Source organism: Anabrus simplex, chromosome 5 (genome assembly GCF_040414725.1).
Source record: "Anabrus simplex isolate iqAnaSimp1 chromosome 5, ASM4041472v1, whole genome shotgun sequence".
NCBI classification, from domain to species: domain Eukaryota; kingdom Metazoa; phylum Arthropoda; class Insecta; order Orthoptera; family Tettigoniidae; genus Anabrus; species Anabrus simplex.
In genome coordinates this window covers 185,305,204-185,332,367 of record NC_090269.1, presented here as the reverse complement: position 1 = coordinate 185,332,367, position 27,164 = coordinate 185,305,204, and the positions used below count along the sequence as shown (strand labels likewise).

The following is a 27,164-nucleotide window of genomic DNA, read 5'->3' as shown; positions in this document are numbered from 1 at the left end:
AAATTTTGTAGAGAACAGACTGGGCAAATTTAAAATTATATTTTGCAGGAATTTTGATGGGATAATATAAATTGAAAAGATATTATAAAGGAAGTTAAATACTTGAAATGAACTGCAGGATGGTGGGGGGGCTTTAAAAAACGAAGTATCTTGCATACAGCAGGACATCTGATCACGTATTTTCTTCATACACATTCAGAAATCCTTGCACACACTGCAGCCATACTATAAATGGAAAGTTGATTAAAATAGTTCACTAATCAAATTGATACTCTCGCGTATTTCATAACTGTCTCAAATTAGTAAACAATCTCTAAGCCTGGTGCAGTAGAAATTGTGGTGTTAAATCAAGTGTCTACATTGTACACATTCTTCTAACAATATCTGAATAGTTCCGGTAGTAACATGAAAACTAGCAGAGTTGTATGTGGTATGGGGTCATTATTCTGGAAATGTTCTTTGATCTTGATTAGCTGGTTGAACGTAGAGGGATGCCTTAAAAGAATTTTGGAGCTATGCTGAGACAACAGAAATGTCAATATAATAAACAGTAAATTGAGGTATAAGACATTAGATCACATGAGGTTGGACCAATGCAAGCTGATGGCAGAAACCTGCAGTGAGGTTAGAAAATTTCAGTGTCTTTTGGATGTAAACTTGCAGCCTACGAGAAGTGGTTCAGGACTAGTATTTACCTATGACTGCTAGAATAAATGCCATCTAAAATCAAATGTCTATCACACCATAGGCAGTCCTGTTACATTCATTGGTATAGAATGCTGGCCCACTATGGAAGACATGGAACTTTGCCTAGGCACAATAATAATTTTTCTGGGGTTATCTGTGGAACGCAGAGGTGAAAGGTGTGGGCTATCTACAAGAGACAAAGATTAATTTAAAACTTTAAAATAAAGGTCATATTTCTTAACAGAAAATTAAATGTTACCAAGTAATATTTCAGGTACCAGTACAGGTAGTCAGGTACAAAATAGCAATTTAGATACAAGAATAGAAAACCCAAGGATAGGTAATTTACAAGTTTTGAGTTTCAAGCTCCAAATTGACAAGTTTCCAAGGTTGCTTTGCGTTTAGATTGATAAGGAGAGAAATCTCCCAAAAGAGCACTTTACTCCAACAGTTACAATTTATGGCCCTCACCACTCAATATTACACAAATACCAGAAAAGAGCTTATATGCTCTACAAATTCTACCAAGGAGGCTACGGCCTTACGGCCTACTCAAGGCAACTTTGCACAATACCTTGCAATTTCTGGCCTCCCTATGTACAACCTATAATTTACAATACCATGGTAATTACCTTTTCTATTACACAGGGGTATCTAGTACCAACACTACCGGGCCTTGAAGAACAACAGGTTACATTACTGGCCCAAACAAAATGTTACACTTGCGCTCCTTGAAAACCAGTTTAGAACCGTACTGGGGTTTGTGGCACTATGATGCAGAGGCAAATCCCAAACTAATGAGGTGACCAGGACAAGTTAATTTATGATTTACAGGAGAAAAAGTTGCAAAATCGTAGTTACCTCAAGATAAATTTAAAGGGAATTAAGAGAGGGTAATGCACTCTCCATCCCCGATTTACAGTTTGTCTCTAGGGCTTAAATGAAGTTTTATGTAGGTAGTTTGAAAAGTTCTCAGAATGTACTAGAATTAAGTATCTTACCTCGGAACTGCTTTAATTTGTCAACATAGTCTCCCTGTAGACAAATGCATTTCGTCCAGCGATGTTCCAGTGCCTTGATCCCATCTCAAAAATGAGATTCCTCCAGGCCTGCAAAATACCTCTCCAATTCAGCTGTCAGTTCTTCCCTTGTAGAAAATCTCTGTTCACCGAGGAAAATTTTCAGCTTGGGGAATATATGAAAGTCTGATGGTGCCAAATCAGGTGAATAAGGTGGATGTGGCAACAATTCGTACCCCAGTTGAAGTTTTGCCATGGCAATAACACTTGTGTGCGGCGGAGCATTGTCCTGATGAAAGATGACCTTTTACCTTGCCAAACCAGGTCTTGTTTCGCGTATCTTTTCCTGTAGTTGGTCTGGGAGGTTTGCATAGTATTGCTCCGTAATTGTTTGGCCAGTAGGAAGATAATCTATCAGCATAATGCCTTTTGCATCCCAGAAAACTGAGGCCATGACCTTTCCGGCCGAACGCACTGCCTTTGCTTTCTTTGGTGGTCGTGAATCAGCATGTTTACACTGCTTTGACTGCTGTTTTGTCTCTAGAGTATAGTAGTGGACCCAAGTTTCATATGTAGTCACAAACCGGCGCAAAATCTTGTTGGTTGCACTGAAAACGGGCCAGACTTTGATTGGACATTTCCAATCTGGTGCGTTTATTGTCCAATGTCAAGAGTCGCGGCACCCATCTTGCGGATAATTTTTTCATACCCAATTCTTCGGTTCAAATATAACATACCCATTCAGAAGACATCCCTACAGCTTCAGCAATCTCCCGCACTTTCAGTCGACAATCCTCCATGACCATTTTATGCACTTTTGCGATAAATTCTGGGGTCATAACACTTTTTGGCCGTCCACTACGCGGATCATTCAAGCTCTCCCGACCAAATTTAAACTTGCTGGTCCACTTGGCAACAGTTGAAAATGAAGGAGCAGAGTCCCCCAGTGTGTTCTGAAAGTCGGCATGAATTTCCTTTGCTTTCATACCTTTCTTTACAAAGTATTTAATCGCTGCTTGAATCTGTTTTTTTCCATTGTCACAAATCACTACGCGGGAACAACAAAGTCGTCACTACCACACTCCTGCAGCTAGAGCACTGATGCACCACATGTTCACTCACAAAGGATGTGCGACTATTGTGCGGGAACCTCGTTGCTCCGTCCTCGTACATGAAAAGGAGAAAAATTTACCATTTTAGAAAATTAACTGTTACATAAAGATTAGAACCTTCCCCTTGGGTCATTTTGCGGAGGTAGCTACAGAGACAGAAAACTAGTGACCATTACCTGGGCTTATGTTCTACCTGCTGAAGAATGAGGAATCCCGCCTCCTCTCTTAACACACTCAGAAATTCGATGATCTCTCAGACAAGTTAACTTGAAAAGCTGCAGCTTTTATACCCGAGGGAAAGTTTTGAAAAGTCTCTGGTCTAAATATGGACACACCCTCTCATTTTTATTGGCAGATTAAATAGGTACAAGAAACATTTGATTGGCTGAAAAATAAATACAGAAAATTTGCCATTGGCGAGACTCAAAGCTGGTGGGATGAGAAGGAAGTGTTGCAAACCTTAAAGTATCAAAAAAAAAATAAGGAAAGACAGTTCAGTTGAGAAAACCTATAAACACAAAACTACTACAAATCTCTAATTATTCCACTTTGCACCAGAGTGCATGACCTCAGTTCTTTAGTAGAGACATCTATGGACAAAAGTGCAAACTTCTAGTAATACAACAAAACAAAGAAATCCAGTCAGTTCAGGAAACTTTAAAATAACATATTCCTCTGTTATTTAGTAGTGACATCTTCTGATCAATGTCCCAACTTCATACACTAGCTGTTTCAAGATTTGTTCAATAGATAGCATTCCTTAAGGCACTTCTTTTAAATGTGCTGGGTTGAGGTGTACCTCTCGGTACAATGATAAATGGTTTGGTCATCTAAAGGGAATGGAGGGAAGGACTATAAACAGATGGAGGCTAAGTCTGAAAGAAAGCTACCTACCTCAAATAGAACTGGAAGGAGAGAGGATGGTGAAGAAGCACCATAAATGCCCCAACCTGGCTGGAACTGATAAGGGGATAATGAACTGTTACAAAAAAGAAAACTGTAACAGATGACTATTAAACAATATATTTGAGTTTTTTTCAGGCTAGTCTCTAGTTTTCATTAGGTATTACTGTAATGAACCTCAAAACCTCTTTTTACTGATGTTCAGCTTACTTTCAAATAGTCTCTCTTGATCTCCTGCTCCTGGAATGTTTTCTAGTTTCTTTATCTGTATTTATACAGAAGCCTAATTTATTTCTTGTGAATTTGGTAATATTGTCTGTTTCAGTGGCCCCACCTCCCAAGGTGACGAGAGATTCACGCCGCGTACATTCCCAGAACAACGGCACTTCTGATCCATTCAAGGAGGATCTGTTTGGTTCAACACCTTTTGTCCCGGCTGGCTTAGGAAGCAAGAGTCCCAGCCGATCGGCACCAAAAACCAGTGACCCATTCGGCATGGGGGACTTTGGTCCTAGTGAATGTGCTGACCCATCACAGCAAGAACTGGAGAATGCCATAGGGCTTCTGGACAAGCGCATTCTAGAGATGAAGGCAAGTTTGTCTTCAATCACAATTTTACACTTTTCAGCACAAAAACTAGTGAGATTCTTGTATAGAAGAATTAGAATCAAGCTTTATATACCTTGCCCTGTGCTCTGGTCTTTCATAACACTGTCTTGCTCTTTAATATGCACTTGACATGCTTCATCCTTTGTCAAGCTGGTGCTTCGCAACTTTGAAATATTCAGCCAGTATCTTTTTGTGTTGGTCAGTGAACGGTCTTAAATTGGAGCATTTGTCAGGAGAAATTGCTAAATAAGAGATGTAACCACCCAAAACCACTTAACTATTTGTGAAGTGGGGACTGGCACACCAGGTAGTCTATGAATTAAAACCAACTTACAGTACAGAGCTTGGTAGTAAAACATGAGACAAATCTAACAATTATGGTCAATAATACACATTATTTCTTAGAGATTTACTGATAAATAAAACGCTGACTACTGAAGAGCAAGCAAGCGATTGACTGAAATGGTACTTTTGCAACTGGAAAAAACTTGCTTGTTAGAGAAGTAATTCAAGAAATGCTAAAAGTGGATTCTCAAGTACATTATGTAACCACTTTATTAATTGAGGATTAGCTTCTGAGCTTCTATGAAAATTTCTTGGACATCTGAAGATAACCTTTTTGTTGGTGAAAGGAAAAATTTAAACCTGAAATACCAGTACATTGGTTGGCCCTTACATGTAATACTGTACCACAGTAAGTACCGTACAATAGCAAACACTCAAAAACGAGTAGGTTAGTCTTTCAAGTAGAAATCCTCTTCATCTGAGAGTCCATAGGTGACTGTACAGCCCAATATTTGGAGCAGCCACTGTTATCCTATTTTACTCTTTCTTTTATATGTTGCATGTTATCGTTTGCTATTCGCCTACGGTTTTCTTTCAAATAATATGCCGTGATGAACTAATGATCTTCAAGGTGAACAGTTGAGAGCTAAGGTCTCCCACCCCTGTAATCAATGTAGCAAACCTTCATTTTCATAGTCTTCATATTAGCGTTAATTACTGGTATATCCTTAAATCACTTCCGACCTCCCAAACATTTACACACTGTTCACTCGGAGTAAAACACTTGCTTGGAAAGAGATTATCGAGCATGTGTTTATTACATGCCCTGTCCATCATAGCTGAAGTCTTAAAACCATGGCTTCTAGACTGGTGGTTTGTGCTTCAAGTACACTGATATTTGTGCGCTGAATTACCAGGATATATGAAGAAATCTCCTTAAACATTGCTGGTGATATTGTTCCAGCTTTTTAATATGTAGTTTGTAACATGTCCAGGATTCAGAACCAAATAGTAAGCTGGGAACTAAAACCGAATTGTATAAGAGGATCTTTGTTAAAACATTGACATGATTGTCAAATACTCTTAAGATTTTAGTTTGGCAAAGGATGGTCCAGCACAGTTTATCATAATTTGGATTTCCGAATCTATATTTGTGCTTGATGAAAGGATGCTGCAAAGGTAAGGTAAGGAAAGGAGTTGACTACTTGAAAGCTCACTCTGTCAATAAAGACATTGATGTATGTCCTTCTGAAAAAACTGATTGATATAGAATTTGTCTTACCGGTGTTCAGTTTGTGACCAGTCTTTCTGTATGCAATTGAAAAGGCATTCAAGGTTAACATTAGTTCTTCAGACTGAGCTACAACTGTATTATCAGCATACTGTAACTAGACTGATGCGACATAGTGAGTCCTTGCCCTTAGATGTATTCCTGGAGGAAGAATGTCCTTGACTGGCTGAACGACAGTGGCTATATATAACTGTTACGGGGATACCCGTAGAATGCAAAGGTGAAAGAAGGTGCGGGCTGGAATGGGTCTATCCACAATATGAAACTAAACTTAAAATTTTACTGAAGGTTATATTTTCAATAGATAACATGATTTAACAAATTTTCACTAGGTGAAATAACTATGAAAGATCAGGTACAAGGTATAATTTTACAAACAAGAGCACGAAAGCACAAGTTTAGGGGTCTTTACAAGTTCTGGGCTTCGAGCCCCAATTTTTACAATCCTTGAGCTACTTGCCCAACTTTACCAAGGCACATTTTTGTCCAAAGGGCAGAAAACCCGCTCATTCAAGGAGCATTTGCTCAAAAAACCATATCAGGCCTCCTAGAGGCACTTTTACCACATATAAAAGAGCTGGCCCGCTCTCAATTTATCACGCCTATTACCAGGCCATACCAGTTTTAACACTTAATTGCCCTCAGGGCACAACTTACATCAAATGAAGCGGGGGTATCTCGTACCCAACCTACTGGGCCTTAGTAGAAAAAAACATAGGTTAAGTAAATAGCCCAAAATACAAAATGAATGGAGGCATGTACTTGCACTCCTACACAAAACCTTTTAAAACCTAAGAGGCACTAGGCCGATGAAACAGGGGATATTCCCAAACTATGGAGGCGACTCGTATAAGAAAAATTTTAAGACATTACAGAAAGGAAGAAAACCAGTTACAAAACGTAGTCGCCTCAAACCAATATGACGGGGAGCTTGAGAGGGTAAAGCACTCTCTAAGTCACAAGTGATAAAGCAGCAGACTGTAATAGCTCATGTGAAATTATTCGGCTCATAATTTCATTACTCCAGGAAAACTGTTATCAAGGTCTGATATACGTCCTAAAGTTATAAGAATGTGAACAGATCTGTTGGTTGGATGTAAAACTAAAACAGACCACGGGGCTGTCAGAACAGTGTGCAGGTAACGGTGGTCTAAGAGAATCGCATTTATAAGGAATGTATGATGGTGACTATGGACATTACGGGTTCCAAGGTGCTACAATGCTGAATTTGCAGTACTATAAAATATTTCTAAATCTGTGGTACTATTACATCAACAGAAATTGCAAACAAAGTGAGAGTAATACCAGTAACATTAAAAAAAGTCTTCCATTTTTGAATTACCGTATGTCTAGAACTTCTTTATATGTTTAAAGAATATACTTAAAGCTGGCAAGGGTAGTGTAGGATAAGAAGAAATCAAAATAATTGCAGATTGCATATGTACTTGTCTTTCTATATGACTACTGGAGGGATTTTTTTTAGTATTTTAATGTTCAGTCCAGGAAATTATTTTGAAATATCTGTGCCCTGAAAATCAAGGGCACTGCTACTTTACGAGAGGTGAAAGAATTTTTTTAAGTGTTTCACTTGCCTTTTTTTTTTTTTTTTTTTTTTTTTTAAGCAGCTTCATAAAATTCTTTTACATAAAAACAAATACGTTTAGACTTTTTCACACCCATTTCTCAAATTTAGATTATTTCTTTCATTTGTACGGGAAGTATTCTGGACTTCATACTTTTTACCTCAAATGAGTCGGCTTCCTCATTTTTTCATAGGAAAACGGTACAGAAAATTCAGTAACAAATATTAAGACCTCAATTTTGTGAAAAAAAATTTAAATAGTAGTGCTGTTTACCTTCGGTGCATATATGCATTCCTCTTCACTTTCAAAAGTATCTTAAAAGATGGCAGAGGCTACTGTGCTTTAAAAATTTGTTTCATTCATAGAATTGTGAGTCCCATATATTCAGAATTTATTTGGGAACTGAACCTGAAGTTGCAATACAAACAATTGTGTTAATATGAATGCTGCTTCTTTTTCTCCCCTCAGGATGGCTTCAGCAGAGGATTGTCCTTCGGCAATGACGACTTTTCTTTGGAGAGCTTGGATCCCCTGCGGAATTAACCTGTCGCGTATTATCATGGAATTGTCTGAAAAGTGAGCTAACGCAAGTTATTGCTCATTGGTCAGTCGAGGTTGTACAGAAGATGGCACTTACGGCTCAAGTGTTATTTTGGTGCTATGTATCATATGTTTTGTTGCCATCCAGACTACACTTGTGTATTAATAAGTTGTGTACAGTATGGCAGATGCTTATCAGAAGTATATTTGTTTGAAAAGACTTGTTGGTTATGAAGTGAATGTGTATATGTTAGTAGTGGATATTCAGCACGCATGGCAACGTAGAAGAAAGAACACTGACTTTTGTTTTGAAGAAAAGGAAATTGGCTGCTAAATGGTGAAGAAGCTACTTAGTTCTTTTGATTTAGCTTATGTTGCCATCTCAATATATTTTCTCTTGTCAGTGAGGAAGTTCTGTTTTTTTTAAATTTTTTTAAAATAATGTAAAAATGAATATGTATGAAAACCAGGGATATTGAGTTAATGATGAATGAGATAGGAAACTTCAAATGCTAACATGGCAGGGCTAGTTTGTTTTCTCTTGTTATGAGCAAATCAGGACTGATTAGTTGAACAAAGAAATATCAGAGGTAAAATTATATGTATTGGAAAAACAGAATGGTAGTTAACTGCAAATTTGTTAAATAATTGATTTTATACTCAACAACAGAGCTTCGTGACATGACAGTATATTACATCCAATGCTTTTCAATCTTTTGGAAATCTAGTGAATTTATCCAACTGAGCCTGAAAACTTGTTGATTACACAGCATTCTCCTTTCTTCCAAGCTTTGGAATAAATGTTCACATAGCATTATACAGAATAATGATACTTTTGCTAGATTTAAGTTTCTAAATAACTCTTTTCCTAAATCCTTAAATGTCAGTATTATGTGAAGCTACAGACTGAGCAAGTTTTAGATCTCATTTGGGATGTGTTGTAGAAAAAATCAACCCAGATTTTTTTTGTACAATATGTACTAAAGAAAGAAGAAACTTTGAACAGTTTCAAACTTTTCATACAAAGCTTCAGGATAGTGGTTTACTGCAACTTAGCAGTTCTAAGCACAGTAATTATATGCAGCCTAGATGTGCTGTATTTAAAAAATAAAACTTAAGAGGATTTTCTCAGGGCAGCTACAACTTGCCTATACATACTCAATATTTTCTGGTTAGTAGTAAAATGTACATAAATAAAATTTAGATACTTCCTCTTAGTAGTGCCTTATTGCTGTCTGAAGTCTTCAGATTTGTGATTGAACATAACTTCTTAAATCAGATATCTATTGTGTATTATTAAAATGTATAATAAATATTAATGTATCAAAATGTATTATTGAGTAATAATACTCCTATGTATACAGCCCAACTGCAGTGGGCTATTTTGTTTAAAGGGGGGAATGAACATGTTGAAAGTCTTAATGAGGATTTAAAAAAATCTGCTGTGGAAATAATTATGTAAAGTGTCTATTTTCATATCTTGATGTTCTCTATACTGTATAGCTACTTACTTGTAATATTTTTGCTTGCTGAGAGATGTACATATAAAAATCATTGTTGTTAACATAAAATTTGTATTTAAATTTATTGGCAAATTATTGAATGAAAGGTACCAGTAGCAAGAGAGATTCTTACCTTTCCTGTCATTCTTCCTTCCTAGACTTAATTGTGATATATATATATATATATATATTGCACATGCATGGCTGCAATGACAGTTTGTGATAATTTATTTGTGCACAACATCTTTGATCATTGGTCAAGTAGTTAGTAACTCCTTGCCTTGGAGGTGAAAATCACTATGCAAGTGTATGTGCTTGTGTCGAGTATCTCTGTGTATTGTGTGTTTCGTAATACGATGATGTAGGGAAATCGTGAAACGTGTTATCATATAAGCCTATTCCTGTTGGATAAGATGGGCTGTTCAAGGCTTAATATTCCTGTCCAACAGATGAATCTCCCTCAGTAGTGTTGTATGCCCTCTCTCCAATATCAGCACTGCAGAAAAGTTTTGATTGGAATCTAGGCTTTTGGCACACTAGGAATTTTATACCTCTCCTTTCATACCAGCCAGCATTCTGATGGTGAAATTTTTACACAAACAGGACTGGAACTGACTAACCATGGTGTTGGATCTTCAGACTATATGCCTTTGACAATCATAGCCACCAGACAGGCATATCTTTTGAAATGTCACTGTTGAGACAGTGATACAATTGCATAGTCCTCCATGACTGTTCTTGAATACACTTACCTTCTTTCCTTCCAAACTATTCTGGTATGCCATGAATGTTCTGACAAGAGGTAGTGGTACAGTAACAGCACTTGGGTAATAAGAATATTGCTACTCATTTGGTCCCATATTTTACTTTTTAAATCTATCTTCCTATTGTATTCTATAATTATGAATATATCTACACCAGAACTGGATACCTTAGATACTAAAACAACCCTGGCATTTGCTGACCTCATTATTTAAATATTTGGGAAGCCTGGTGTCTAGAAATGTGCTACTATAATCATTACCTTCAAGAAGGGTGGTGATAGCATTTGTCTCAACTCTTATCAGTGTTGACCATAGCAAGTAAAATTCTTGTTAAAATCTACTTCAGGGCTTCCACGTTATCTCAGAGTATCTTTCCCAAGTCGTCAAGTTTTCTAAACCTCCAGTGTGAAACTGACAAGATTCTTGGTGTTAGAGAACTCTGGATAGAAATACGCTTAAGAGAAACTTCTTTGTAACATTTTGATCTTTGAAAGGCATTTTGTTCTATATCGAGACATACTATGTGGGTGTTCCACAACAGCATATCAGAAAAAAATATAATTTTGGAAGCATTCTGTATTATACGGTTTGTAACAGGACTGTACTTAACTCTGTATCAGACTGCTGTCTTTGATACATCCACAAAGTATCTAGATATGAAAAGTTAGGCATCACTTTGATGGATGTCTGTTTAACTTGCCTCTCAAAAGATCAAGTAAGGCAGGCATCTGGAATGATTGTGAAGTGTAAACTTTCAGAATCTTGAACTGGTTTATATAAAGAACAAAGCAACAAGAGGAGTTGGGTATTGAGTGAACACAAGCAGTTAAGAGACTTGCAAATCCATGAAGAGAGTTTCAGGGAGTACATTTACAAGGAATAAAATAATTTTGATTACTCAGAATTCAGAGTTATGAAATGATCTGCTCTAGGAATGGTATAGAGCTGTGGGAAGCAATGTTAGAGAGCAGGAGTTGCAACACACGAGAGCGCTGTGTGTTTGATGTTCGTGTGGATAAATTCTGAAGTGGAAAACTAATACCAGTGAACTTGTACGGCTTGAAGTCTGGCCTTATAAATAATACCAGGCTTCCTTGACAAATCCTTGACAATCAGCTGTACCCTGCGAAGAGAGAACCAGGAGATTCCATGAGGTTTTGTAAAGACAATCCATGAAGGTGACTAGCATAAACCTGCGTACTGAAATTTAACTTGCAATAGACTGCTTGCTTTGGTGCCAAATGATACACCTCTGTTAATCTGTTTGGATTAGAACATTACAAATATAGAGCAGGCTCAACGACAAACTTCCACTAGCACTGCCTCATCCAGACGTATGCTTTCCCCATCTGTCTAGTGCAATTTGTTTAATCAACATTAAGTTTTATGCAATTGTAGATTACCCGTGCAATGAATGAATGACTGACTGACTGAATGGAGACGCATGCTTCATGTGGGTATTGACCTATTTGGTCTTAAAATATATAGTATGTACAGTCTCTAAAAAAAATAGGAAGAGAATTTTTCTCACAAACAATTGAACCTATAGAAGTAATATTTGTTGGAGTATCAACAGGGTTTATATCTACATAACCATTTGTTTCTTCTGCATGAAGCGCATTGGGAAGAAAGTTTCTGCCAAAGAGTCCTGTTTGAAGCTGCCAGCACTATATCTTCCCACGTGATGTTAACTGTTTGCATTTTTTCTTTGAATGTTTGACAAATGTTTTGCAATGGTCTGCCTAGCTTGCATCTGCCTCCTGGTGGCTCCCATTGCATAGCGTTCTTAGAGTACCAGCTGTCTGTTACACGAAGAATATGGCTGGCTAGACACATTCAATGTTCCATTGCAAAGTCTTGCAGTTTCCTGGAGCCTCTCGGTCGCAAAATTTCCTCATTTGTGACTCGGAGACTGCTAAAATTTTGAGATACAATTTAAGTGGAACACATCTAGTTTCCGTGTTGTCTGCTCGTAGTTGAACATGCAGTAAATTTCTAAGCTTTTGACAAAATTTATCAGCACACACATTTCCACCTGAGAACACTGATATACTACGAAGCTTACGCTCGTAGTTACTGGGACATCGCACAGATCGCAGTACTGGAGAATCTGTCTAGAGAGCATTGCCCATCACTACCCTGTCGAAAGAATTGGAGCAAACTCGGGCATTTTAGATCACACGTTCCACTTGTGCATAATGGTGGTTACATATGCAGCAAGGCGCATTTTAACAATCTATTTCGAATAATGTACGGTGTTATCCTCAGTCTTTTTCCAGTTATTTGACCAGGTCGGGTAGGTGTACATCCTATCTACCATTACAAGTTTTACAGCATTATTCAGCTAAGATGTCCTCCTCAAGTCTTGGGAAGTTTGATACTGACATTCTGTTTTCACTTTCATTACTGGTATTAAGGGGTTCATAGTTGAACATGCAGTACTCTTCCAGGCTTTTGGCAATTTATTGGCACATGTTTCCATATCAGAACATTATTTCATGCAATAACTGCTGATATACCATCAAGCTTACACTCTTTACTGGAACATCGCACAGGAGAATCTATTTCTAGATTCTCGCATGAGTCTAGAGATCTGCGACATCAGTCTAGAGCGAGAGCGTTGCCAATCACTCTTGGATCTGTCTGGAGTTGGCTGTGCTTCCCCTTTCATTTCCTGGAAAATGGCAATTTCATTGTGAATGGCAAAAATCATTTACAGAAGTTTCCTCCAACTAATCCACTGAACCATATTGTCGATGGGAAATGAGAGGGCACATCTTGATCACAAGAACTTCTCAATGATTTTCTCACAAAAGCATGCCTCACAAGACTCTCGGTAACATAAGCACGCTTCTTACATCACAGCTACACAGCGCACTGAGAACAGCCTGCGACGGTGGTTCGTGACTACGCGTACACAGAAACAAATTAAAAAAAAAAATAATGTTAATAAAATGTGAATGAGGAAATGGTAAATATGACGCAGTGGCAGTGAATTTGCATTAGAACGTGGAGATGTGACTAGTAGTATCTTTTGATACGCAAAATTAAATCAAATACAAGGGAACACTTATAGGCCTAAAAATGACAACTAAGAGGAAAATGGAAGGTGCTAGAAACCCTATGAGGTCTATGGGAACGTATAACGTTATGGGGAGAAAAGACTTGATAGAAACACCCTCTAGCTCAACTATATTAAAAATAACAAACACAAAATTACCAAAACAAAGTTAAATCACAAAGCAGGAGACACTTGACGCTTTTGACAAACTGATACAATTACAAATCCAAAAACACAAATGAATGGATTGTTGAATTTTAAAAAAAGGTGGAAGACTTGAAATTATAAACAGCGGGAATCTAGGGCGAACTCTGACACATTAAATTTAAAACTAAAAAAAGTAAGACATTAAGCAAGGAAATACAAAAATACCAAAGTAATAAATTACATTAAACGAAACCAGGAAACATTGAGAATAACATTGAAATAACACTTACCGCGGAAAGGCAGGAGTTCCCGAGGGAAGCCCTCGAGCTTGCGCTCTTTAGGGCGGTCGGATGTAAATGACGCCGAGCTCACGCATGATTATTCCAAAGCCGGCAGAAAGTCCGGAAATGGCCAGATCACAACCGACCAATGGGAAACAATTTCCACTAGATTCCCTAGATTTTCGCAAATAGAAAATCTTGTCATTCTAGCGAATGAAATTGCATGACCATATATGGTCATATTAAGATAGTTAGCAACTTCTCGACATTTCCTATTGCGACACCTATTTCACCACCCATAACTGCGTGTGCAGTACAGACTGTTTCAAATTAAAGCACCTTTACATTTTTTTTAAAAATGTTACCAAATTACATCATGATATACAGATCACTTAATCACTCTTGCAATGTTAACAATCCAATCTTGAGGTTTTCTTAAATTACATTTTTACTAGTTACATAATTTTTGAATCAAAATACTTCTTGCATCTTGCAATGTTCATACAGGTAAATATTTCTTGCCTTTTGAAAAGAAAAATTATTACACATATTTAAATTAATATTTCTTGCATTTACAGAAAATAATTCCAGTAGAGTCCAGAGTTCCAACCAAAAATGAAATCCTACAGACACACTAAAAAAAAACTTTAAAATTACACTTCCCACAGTTTTCTCCATCTCACCACATATTACAAGCCTTTGACATCTTGCCCAATGGGACGGCAAGCAGTCATGAATGGAACTTTGAGCCTTCTATTCGCAGGGAATAATGCACGAACGAGCTAGGTGGTCTGAAACATCAACTCAACCCATGAGGATAAATCTGTCATTTTCTTTAATCTTAAACGTGTGACTGGCGTGAATGAAATGCTGTACTTGAACTGTATATTAATGGCTATCAAGAGGAAATCGTAGCCTTGGGAATATTTCAGGGATGTCCCAGGAAATAAACTATGTCTGTTTTACAAAATTACAGTTATCCTTGGCCTGTTTCCAGTTGTTCGACCAGGTCAGAAATGGAATTAATGAAGCCCCCATCTAACAGAGGGGATAGGAATTGTGCCGGCTGCCGAAACCTCTCCCACTCCTCTGGTGCAATGATTAATGACTGACAGTTGAAATGAAATGGAGTGTTGCCAGAATGAAAGATGACAGGGAAAACCAGAGTGCCCAGAGGAAAACCTGTCCCACTTCTTTGTCTAGCACAAATCTCTCATGGAGTGCCCAGGATTTGAACCATGGAACGCAACAATGAGAGGCTTGAGAGATTGGTGTGCCGCCATCTGAGCCAAGGAGGCTTATATGCTTCTAACATAGTTGTCTAATGTGAAGTTAATTATCTGTTTCTCCCTTCTTTTCAGCTAAGTAGTTTTCATTGTATATAAAAGGTTTGCAAGATAAATAATAGGATACTTAAAGGGAAGAGCAACGGATGACTTTATTCAATGGAAAACAAATTTATTTGTTGTTGTGCCAATAGTTATTAAACACTCTGGCATTGAATGATTTAGTGTCGTGTTAACACGCAGTCAGTCACACTAGTTTAAAGAAGTGAAAACACTAGAGGTATTTTTTTATATAAATCAAGCAATTTTTCATATTTTCAAGACTGTGTTTAAAAAGTGTAAGTTTGTTACTTACTTTTATTACATTATGTATTTAGAATTAAGTTATTAACAATCTAACAAGTTTATGAAAGATGACAGAGCCTTGACTCCATTAGTCTCTTACATAATGCCTCAAAGTTCAGTGACAACAAGATCGCTTCATCTGATTCTTCGAGCGAACATAATTGTACGATTCAATGTTGATGTTACACACTGTAAAATAAACTGGGGATTGAGAGTGTGTTCGAGTGAGTGCAGAGTGGACATTTGATTCAGCGACTTCGCCACAATCTCGTACTAAGCAATTCCCATTATGTATGTTCTAGACATACTTCGCGATAAACATTATGCCCTTAAAAATGTCAGTTTTTTTTTTTTTTGCAAGACACTTCAAACTAATTTGTTATCCCTTTCTGTAAATACGCAATTGTGTTCATATGAACTTAAATATAAGGTGAAAGTAAAATGGTATTACCGTTAATAAAGTATTAAAGTATTAAAGCAAATATTCTGCACGTTCCATGGAAGGCCAACCAAATTTTTTTTTCTTTTTCTAGTGGCTTTACGCTGCACTGACACAGGTCTTATGGCAATGAAAAAATATGCACAAACATTCCATTGTAATTCACAAATGCACTCGAGAGTGCAGCACAATTCACATTTTCTCGATATGAGATTCTCGAGATTTTGGCTAATTGTCTTGAGACTCTCGAGCGAGAGAAATTCTCATCCCTACCAGCTGCGACATGGTATGTCCCCATATGCAGTGTTTAGAACATTCAAGAAACCTTTGAATTGGCAATGATTGGTCCTATGCTGGCAGACAAAATTTATGCACATCACCACGAAGTTCATTACGTGATTGGTCCACTCTTTCAGCACAGAGTGCCTCTTAATGAATGAAATCATGAGTGTTCAGAAGGTCATGCCTGAATTCACAGTTAAGTTTATATCTTGCACACACAACAAATCCCTGCCGATTCCCTGCATTCTTGGAGACAGAATGGAGCTTGTCCCTTTGCAAATTCAGGTAGTCCACTGACTCAGACTGTCTCAAATGTCCAGTCCTGTTAGTGTTATCCGGTAAAACTTCATCTAGGAACTCCTCTGTAACCTTTAATTTTATGTCCACATCATGTTGAAATGCAGCAAGGTGAGCACAGCTGGATATATCTATATTTTCATAAAATATAAGTGAAAATTCTACAGAATTCTTTTTTTTTTGAGTTGTAGTTCCAAATCTACTCCCATGTCACAGATTTTATGAAACATATGAGAGAGAGAGAGAGAGAGAGAGAGAGAGAGAGAGAGAGATGCCTTCCAACTTTTCCTCTTCCCTGGACATAACCATTCCACAACCATAAACGTACAAGATTATACCGGGTTGGCAAAATAAAGCTGGCGCAGAAAATATAAGACTAACGTGGAATTTATCCTTGTTAATGAACAGGAGATGCTGGAAACCGTGATTTTAATGCACCAATTGGTTCATGACGCACGTCTGCGTGTGTGAATCTCTTGCACGCTCTGTTCCGAGAAAGTCTCTGTATGATTACAAGCGAGAGCAGCAGACTTGTTTAGTGACCAGTTCAATGCAACACAAAATGGTGTTCACAATAAAACAGCGCGTGTTCATTGTTGAGTGTTGTGTGAAGCACGATTTGTGGAAAACCTGTGCAGAACTGTTTACGCAAGAGTTTAAGACTGGAAGTGATTTTGCAAAACCTCCAGCAAAGTCTGCAATGTGGTAAAATGGCATGACATGGGCTGTGTACAAAATAAAAATGGTAACTCTCAGAAAAGGGTTTGAACACCACAAAACATTCCTCAAGTGAACGAAAGCCTGGAATGAAGTCCCGATGAAATCTCAATGCTGTTTCTGTGCCAGTGGGAATTAAGAGATAGTCTTGTCAAAACGTTATCCAAAGAGGACCTGCATCTGTATCCTTGCAAATTTACTGTAGTGAATGTATTAAAGGGTCCAGAGGAGCATTTGTGTGTAGAGTTCTGCTGGTGGTTTGAGTGAAGTGGAGTCACAACTTTTGGATCCTTTGTTTTTCATTTCTTCAGATGAGGCCATTTCCAGCATCATTCTGTAGTATTCATTAACAAGGGTCAATCCTGCATCAGTCTTATTGTAAATATTTTCTGCACTAGTTTTATATTGTCCACCCTGTAATAGAGGTCCTAGCAAGAATGATTTACCACTCCTAGCAAGGATGCGACTTTGAAGCTTTCTGAAATTGCAGCTTAACTTGCATTTTGACGGCTGTAATCTGGAACAAATATAATGCATACAGTTTTGCTGACGACCTGTGATCTATCCGACAAATCTAAAGTGAACATTATCTCAAAACTTTAGTCTTGCCATTTGTTGCCCTTGACTCTGCCAGAGAGTAGTTTTCGTGCTTTGCTTTCTATCTGGTCATACTGTCTCCTGGAAGGATTTTATAGTGGTTCAGTATATTGGACATTATAGTCGAATTAAGTTCCTTCCGGCATAAGAGACAGTGACGTAGGCTATACCTTTCAGTAAATAACTGAAAATACCACATAAGAGGCAGTGAGCACACTTCACCAGTTGTACCAATTGCTGTTATTCAGAAATACCCAAACTGAGGAATGGATGGGAAGGCGTACCATGTCTTTCAGAATCAGACTAGTACCTTCCAGCATTAAATTTAAAATAAACGTGGATATTAAAACATGGAAAATGATTATATATTAAACATTGAAATATGAATTAAAAGAAAACTTTTTGAATCATGGAAAGTAATTAAATTTAGAACAAGTAAAAGCAAACATCAAAATCCAATAAAATCAGGTATAACAAACAACTAAGGAAGATAGGAAAGACTAGAAAGGGTCCACCTTTTCAATACAAAAATGTTATAGTTTATTTATAACATGTATTTGTACTTGGGACTAGTTTCGACGCTGTGTTGGCGTCATCATCAGCCAAAAAATGGGAAAATAGGCCAGTGTGTAGGCATTCATATTACACAAGGTGTTACATTAAACAATACAAATCTTGCAAGGAGATAAAAACATGGATGAATATAGAAACAAATGAATCGTTGAGAAAGCAAAAGTTATACATGTTAAAAAATAACCTTAACCACACATCTTGCACTGCGAAAATATTCTTCTTGAATGATTCCTGAGTATAAAACACACGCGCACACATTTCTGAAGAGCCAGCAGGCAGGACAAAGTAAAGTGAAACCTTAAGAGTTCATCATTTTTTCTATGTTCCGATTAAATAATGAAGTCTCCCTTGAGTTCCTGATAAATATACACAACAGGAAATTCTCCTTCACTCTCAACAATAGCTATAAAGACCAACGGTAAATTTCATTTTTCAAAGACGTGAAAGCATGATCTTGAACGTGATGTAACTCCTTTCATTTAACCCATTTTTTACACAAGGTGTTACATTAAATAATACATCTCACGAGGAGATAAAAACAGGGACGAATGTAGAAACACATGCATCGTTGAGAGAGCAAAAGTTGTACATATTAAAAATAAGCTTAACCACACAACTTGCAGTGCGAAAATATTTGAATTTGAAAGATTCTTGAATGAAAGACGCACGCGCACACACTTCTAAAGAGCCAGCAGGCAGGAAAAAGTAAGGTGAAACCTTAAGAGTTCTTCTGAGAAGAGTTCATCATACTTTCAATGTTCCGACTAACTAATGAAGTCTCGTTTGAGTTCCTGATAAACATACACAATAGGAAATTAAACAATACACATCTTACAAGGAGATAAAAACAGGGAAAGTTATACATATTAAAAATAGTCTAAACCACACATCCTGCAGTGTGAAAATATTCGTCTTGAATGATTCCTGAATACAAAACACACGCGCATACAATTCCGAAGAGCCAGCAGGCAGGAAAAAGTAAAGTGAAACCTTAAGAGTTCTTCTGAGAAGAGTTCATCGTTTTTTCTATGTTCCGACTAGCTAATGAAGTCTCACTTGAGTTCCTGATAAACATATACAACAGGAAATAATCCTTCACTTTCAACAATGGCTATAAAGACAAACGGTAAATTTCATTTTAAATATTGTGCAGAGACGTGAAAGCATGATTATGAACATGATATAACTCCTTCATTTAACCCAATTTTTACACAAGGTGTTACATTAAACAATACACATCTTACGAGGAGATGAAAACAGGGCCGAATGTAGAAACAAATGCATCGTTATGCATATTAAAAATGAGGGCCTTTAGAAATGTGTGCGCGTGCGTTTTTGTATTCAGGTATCATTCAAGGCAAATATTTTCGCACTGCAAGTTGTGTGGTTAAGCTCATTTTTAATATGCATAACGATGCATTTGTTTCTACATTCGGCCCTGTTTTCATCTCCTCGTAAGATGTGTATTGTTTAATGTAACACCTTGTGTAAAAATTGGGTTAAATGAAGGAGTTATATCATGTTCATAATCATGCTTTCACGTCTCTGCACAATATTTAAAATGAAATTTACCGTTTGTCTTTATAGCTATTGTTGAAAGTGAAGGATTATTTCCTGTTGTATATGTTTATCAGGAACTCAAGTGAGACTTCATTAGCTAGTCGGAACATAGAAAAAACGATGAACTCTTCTCAGAAGAACTCTTAAGGTTTCACTTTACTTTTTCCTGCCTGCTGGCTCTTCGGAATTGTATGCGCGTGTGTTTTGTATTCAGGAATCATTCAAGACGAATATTTTCACACTGCAGGATGTGTGGTTTAGACTATTTTTAATATGTATAACTTTCCCTGTTTTTATCTCCTTGTAAGATGTGTATTGTTTAATTTCCTATTGTGTATGTTTATCAGGAACTCAAACGAGACTTCATTAGTTAGTCGGAACATTGAAAGTATGATGAACTCTTCTCAGAAGAACTCTTAAGGTTTCACCTTACTTTTTCCTGCCTGCTGGCTCTTTAGAAGTGTGTGCGCGTGCGTCTTTCATTCAAGAATCTTTCAAATTCAAATATTTTCGCACTGCAAGTTGTGTGGTTAAGCTTATTTTTAATATGTACAACTTTTGCTCTCTCAACGATGCATGTGTTTCTACATTCGTCCCTGTTTTTATCTCCTCGTGAGATGTATTATTTAATGTAACACCTTGTGTAAAAAATGGGTTAAATGAAAGGAGTTACATCACGTTCAAGATCATGCTTTCACGTCTTTGAAAAATGAAATTTACCGTTGGTCTTTATAGCTATTGTTGAGAGTGAAGGAGAATTTCCTGTTGTGTATATTTATCAGGAACTCAAGGGAGACTTCATTATTTAATCGGAACATAGAAAAAATGATGAACTCTTAAGGTTTCACTTTACTTTGTCCTGCCTGCTGGCTCTTCAGAAATGTGTGCGCGTGTGTTTTATACTCAGGAATCATTCAAGAAGAATATTTTCGCAGTGCAAGATGTGTGGTTAAGGTTATTTTTTAACATGTATAACTTTTGCTTTCTCAACGATTCATTTGTTTCTATATTCATCCATGTTTTTATCTCCTTGCAAGATTTGTATTGTTTAATGTAACACCTTGTGTAATATGAATGCCTACACACTGGCCTATTTTCCCATTTTTTGGCTGATGATGACGCCAACACAGCGTCGAAACTAGTCCCAAGTACAAATACATGTTATAAATAAACTATAACATTTTTGTATTGAAAAGGTGGACCCTTTCTAGTCTTTCCTATCTTCCATTCTCAGTTCAATACGGACCAAAAATGAAACTCTTATGTTTAAACAACTAAGGGTCAAAGATGTGGAAAATTGTAGGAACTCTAAGAGGCAATGGAATGTAAATTTTTTATGACAACTTCAAATAAAGAAGAATGTACTTGACAGCTGTTTACTACTAAAAAAAAAAAAATAAATAAATAAAGAACTTGCTTAAACCTGAAAACAGAAATGTGAATCAGACCTCCCGGACAACACATCCGATTTACACGATCCGAAAGAATGAAGCTACCCTGAGACGTGCTTTCCGAAAGTGGCCCGTGCTAGGTGGTGCAACAGCAAAGTTAACGACCAATGAACGCACAGGAGTTACCTTGCGATTTTTCTAAATCAATAAAATTAAATCTTTGCTGGTCATTTAGTCCTTGGTAACTTCTCAAAGCTTGCGTCTTGTGCAAGTCCCAGAAAAATTAACACGTGTCAATAACAAAACTGTAATTTGTCAAGAACACATCGATTCCTCTTATACCCAAGAAACTGGAATGATCAGTCAGTTGTTTCACGATTGAAAGACTGCAGAAGGTGACAATGTCAACACAGTAATGACAAATGTGCAAGGGACCAACAGCGAGCAAAACTGTAGCCCCAGTGAAGAAGGTGAAGAAACAGGCATCCAGAATGATTGAGAAGTGTGAACTCTGAGAATCTTCCACTGGTTTATATAACGAATAAAGCCAGCAAGAAGTTGGGTATTGAGTGAACACAAGCAGTTAAGAGACTGTTGCAAATCCATGAAGAGTCATTCAGGAGTGCATTAGAAAGCAATAAGATGGTCTTGATTACTCAGAATTCAGGTAGTTAGGAAATGATATGCCCTAACAACGACACACAGCTGTGGGAGGCAATGTTGGAGAGCAGGAGTTGCAACACACGAGAGGGCTGTGTGTTTGATGTTCGTATGTGTACCGGGGGGTACACCTCTAAGCCGCACATTTGAATTTTCTGCCTTAAAGTACTCCTCTACAGGAGAACCTGTGAACTTAAAACTGGATCTACTTAAATTTGTTCTCTGAAGATGTCACTGAATTTCGATTTGTTTTTGTTTACTATTTATCAAGAAGTATGGACATTCTCTCATAGATGTCTCTACCAAAAAAATCTATGATCATGCACCCTGGTGCGAAGTAAAGGAACTTTATTTGAAGAAATTTTGTACTCATAAGTTTTTGTCCTTACTAAATTTCGTTCTTTCATGTGTGGGTTGGCAATATTAATCTTTCCTTCTGCCAGTTTTGAACTTAGCCAATCCAGAATTTCTGTAATTAATTTTTGACCAATCGTGTCTTTCTTCTTCGATTTTGTGTGTAACTGTGTGTTGTAGCCAATAAAAGCCTGTGGGTGTCTCTTAATTATTCAGGAAAGGTCTCGAATCTTCCCCGAGGGTATAAAATCTGCTGATTTTCTTGTCTTTCGGCCACTCCATCAACATCTAACTTTGTGTATGGACGTGTAGCAGGAGGCGGGAAGCACCTCTTTCTTCAGGAAGCAGTTCTTCAATAAGGTAATGGCCGCTTAACATCTTTATTTCTTGCTAGCTCAGCAGTTTAACCCGCGGGGAAGGTCCGAAATCTTTACCATGTAACCTATCTCTATAAACATGTAAATTTCTTCCTGTTTATGTAAAAACATATCTTTAACTGTAAATCGGGGATAGAGAGTTCTTTACCCTCTCGAGCTCCCCTTCATTTTGATTTGAGGTGACTATGTTTTCGTAACCGATTTTCTACTCTTCCTTAATGTGTTAAATTTATTCAGTATTCGAGTCACCTCCATAGTTTGGGAATAGCCCCTGTTTCATTGGCTTAGTGCCTCTTAGGTTTTAAGAAGTTTCATGTTGGAGTGCAAATTCACGCCTCCATTCATTTTGCATTTTGGGCCATTTACTTAACCTGTTATTTTTCTACTAAGGCCCAGTAGGCTGGGTACAAGATACCCCCATTTCATTTTGTGTAAGTTGTGCCTTAATGGCAATTTAGTGTAAAGCCTGGCATTGCCTTTAATAGGCTTGGAAAACTGAGAGCGGGTCAGCTCTTTTAACTATTTGAAATGTGCCTCTAGGAGGCTTGACATTGCTAGGTGGGAGCAAATGCTCCATGTTATTAGGGGATTTCTGCCCTTTGGTAAATATGTGTTTGTGAGCTGAGAGCTCAGAAATTGTAAAAACTTGGGGCTCGAAGCCCAGATTTTTAAATTTTCTCTAAATCTTGGCTTTTCCTGGTCTTGTACCTGATTGTCGGTTATTTGTTGACTTGTTGTTATTTGTTAAATTTTGAAATTCTATGTGAAAATTGTTAAGTTTTGCTATTTTCGAAAATATAACCTTTAATGAAATTTTAATTCATATCTCGGCTTTGTAGTTAGACCCATTCACCCCGGCACCTTCTTTCACCTCTGCTGTTCCACAGATACCTCGGAACAGTATGTATAAACTCTGAAGTGGAAAACTCTTAATACCGGTGAACTTGTAAGGCTTCAAGTCTGCCTAATGAATAATACCAGGTTTTCTCGACAAATCCTTTACCATGAGCTATACTCTGTGAAGAGAGAACCAGGAGCCTCCATGAGCATTTTAATGAAGTTCACTAGCATAAACTTCCGTGCTGAGATTTAACTTGCAATAGACTACTGGTTTTGGTGTCAAATGATATGCCTCTGCTAATCTGTTCGGACTACAACATTACAAATACAGACTCTCAGTTGTCTAGGTGCTACATCTTCTAATGAACTATTTCAAGTGCTTTGAAACCATTTTGTGAGTCAACTGCACGATCTACTTAACTCAGTCTTCAAGTACTTATAAATAAATGTTTTATTGCGCACAAATGTGCATGGAAAAAAATCTTATGAGCAGTCGTCTGTACAGAATTTTGTTAAGGATTCTATTCTCAGTTTACACTTAAGTACATGATAGCGTTCACAAAGTTCGCCGCATCTTTTGCACCTGCAGTCTGGACTTGGCTCATGAAAGCTTGCTTTAAAACACAGGCGTTGGTGAAACCCATGGACTGAGAGTCTGGTCACAACGTGTCTCAACTCATAGCCTCCCTGAGTCCAGTTGCAGTTGATCATCGCATCAAGTACTTATCAATCAGAGAAAATTGCGAACTGCATTGGTGTCCTACTTTATTGGAATTGTGTGCGAGTGTAGAACTAGTACAAATACAATAAAGTATCATGTCTGGGTGAAATAACAAGCCCAAATCAACTTCAAGAACTAGAACAAATACAGAGAGGTTCCAATGACAAACGTGATACAGTCCATTTGACCACCTGAATTCAAGATATCTGGTATATCTTGCTGGAATCCTACAAGTTGAGCATCAGTGGAATAAACTTTCCTAAACTTGAACTGCCTTCTATCGAGCCAGTTATTAATTTTGCAAACATGTCTAATATAATCAGAAAGAATGCTTTCCCAAATTTTACATGCAGTGCATGTCAAACTGACTGGCCTGTAATTTTCAGCTTTTTGTCTATCACCCTTTCCTTTATACACAGGGCCTACTATAGCATCTCTTCATTCATTTGGTATAGCTCCTTCATGCAAACAATAATCAAATAAGTACTTCAAATACGGTACTATATCCCCACCCATTGTCTTTAGTATACCCCTTGGAATCTTATCAATTCCAGCTGCTTTTCTAGTTTTCAATTTACCAAGCGAGTTGGGCTGTGCGGTTAGGGACGCGCAGCTGTAAGCTCGCACCCAGGAGATAGTGGGTTCGAATCCCGCTGTCAGCAGCCCTGGAGATGGTTTTCCGTGATTTCCCATTTTCACACAGGGCAAATGCCGGTGCTGTACCTTAATTAAGGCCATGGCTGCTTCCTTCCCATTTCTAGCCCTTGACTACCCCATCGTCGCCACAAGACCTATCTGTGTCGGTGCAACGTAAAGCAAATAGTAAAAAAGATAGTTTTCTACTTTTGAAGATCCATGCATCACAAGAAAATTGATGAAGAGAATTTAATGAAAATCAGTATGCAAAGTCGGGGAATAAGTTGCTACAATCTAGGCCATAAACAATTTTATTCATGCCGAGAGAAGTGGTAGTTTAGGGGAAGGCGTAAAATTTATTTCTCAAATATTTATGGCCCTATCGAGAAATACTACATAACTACTTATATAGTATTAAATTTCTGACCATGTATGTTGTATACATTTTTACCGTACCGGCTATGAGAACAGATATATTCATGAATTTGGATTTTTTTTTTACTGGGCGAGTTGGCCGTGCGGTTAGGGACGCGCAGCTGTGAGCTCGCATCCGGGAGATAGTAGGTTCGAATCCCACCGTCAGCAGCCCTGAAGATGGTTTTCTATTTTCACACCAGGCAAATGCTGGGACTGTACCTTGATTAAGGCCACGGCTGCTTCCTTCCCATTCCTAGACCTTTCCTGTCCCATTGTTGCCACAAGACCTATCTGTGTCGGTGCGACATAAAGCAACTAGCAAAAATAATTTGGATTTTTGTTGCTAAGTCCATATCAGCACTTTCCCACCACCCCTTGGAAAATGAGTGTTTTCGGTGGTGATCAAACAAGGACAACTCATTTTATGTAAGTGTAAAAACTTACAGCTAAATGTGCACGCGCAACTATAAATAAATTTACAAAGAAGGGTAACCTAAACATTTAGGGAAGGTGAATATATTCATATAATTATACAAATATGCATGCGTCTCAAAGGAATATGCAGGTCAAAGTGTTCATTCACTAAGGCCAACATAATGCCTCAAAGAATGGTGGTATCTCCAGACAACTATATTGTTGTAGTCCAATAAATCACGAAACTCGAATACGGCTAATCCGGTCTTACTCCGATTTTCTTTTTCTCTTTTTCATCTTCATTTTGCCAATTTGGAATAGTACTCAGATTATATCCCCTTCTGACATAACCCTTCTTTGAAGAAAAGGATTTACACACCCGAAACAGAAAAAGTCTGAGCGTATTGTTCTAGGAAGGTACATTCAGGGAATCAGGGTGGACTAGGGAGCAGTGTTAAGGGAACAGGGAACTGGAATTCAAGTAGGGATGACATCTACTTTCGTTCAATAGAATCAAAATGGTATAATTTAGGAGAAATGAAAAATGAAAACCTACAACCTGTTTTCCATTCAATGGCCAGGTCAGGGATGGGATGAATGAAGCCCCCAACTTGCGGCGAGGATATGAATTGTGCCGGCTGCCGAGGCCTGTCACACTCGTCTGGGGCAATGACCCTCTACAGACAGAATTATGAATTGATAAAGACAAAAAATTATTGTGCTATATTTGTGCTCCTTAAGGGCCACAATAAACATATTTTGATTAAAAAATCATGTCATATTTGAATGGATGAAAACCATAACCGTATAAGTGACATTTTTTCAAAAAATGAGTTAAGTGCTGGATGTAACTCCGGGAGGATGTATCCTCTCACCAGCAAAGAGATACAAGTGATATCGGTAATATTCTGCCCTCTAGTGGTGGGTGGTATAACTACAAATAGCATGCTTTATATGAGCATTGAAGATGTTTAAATACCTTTTTTCTCTGAAAGACCAAAATGCTACTTATACCGTTATGGTTTTCATCCATTCATTTATATAATATACTTTGTAGCGTTACATATTTACCACAGTAGGTATTTAAGGGTACAGACAAACCATTTCTGTGGTATCTGCAGTAACTCTCTTACTAAAATTCTGTTGTTGTAATTAGGGTAGACTTAACTGCAGTTTTAACAGCAATTTTCATCCTGTTAGCATGTTGTAGGAATAAAAAATCATACAATTAAGTAGTATTGTAGTGTAGTAGTAGCCTATATTAATTAACTTACTGTCGTGTGATCTTTGTGAACTAACCTGGACAATAATTCTTGCCTTTCATTTTTATTTTGCACAGAATAAGTTATCTTGTCTTTTTTCTTTTCTTTTCTTTTCTTTTCTTTTCTTTTCTTTTCTTTTCTTTTCTTTTCGTTATTTATTAAAAAATGACTAAGCAGTGCGAGTGTAGGAACTGTGGGTGTGGCCAGACATT

General features: G+C 37.5%; 1 protein-coding gene across 4 annotated transcripts in view; it reads left to right on the top strand.

Annotated features, from left to right (window-relative positions):
- ced-6 (PTB domain-containing adapter protein ced-6) overlaps window positions 1-8,074 on the top strand; it is a 352,928-nt gene extending 344,854 nt beyond the window's left edge. For all 4 annotated transcript variants that reach the window (XM_067147219.2, XM_067147220.2, XM_067147216.2 and 1 more), the window contains exons 10-11: window positions 4,047-4,312; window positions 7,958-8,074. In XM_067147219.2, coding sequence (XP_067003320.2) covers window positions 4,047-4,312; window positions 7,958-8,032 — 341 coding nt within the window. In that variant the 3' untranslated portion in view covers window positions 8,033-8,074. The remainder of the gene's footprint in view (window positions 1-4,046; window positions 4,313-7,957) is intronic.
- Window positions 8,075-27,164: the final 19,090 nt, after the last annotated feature.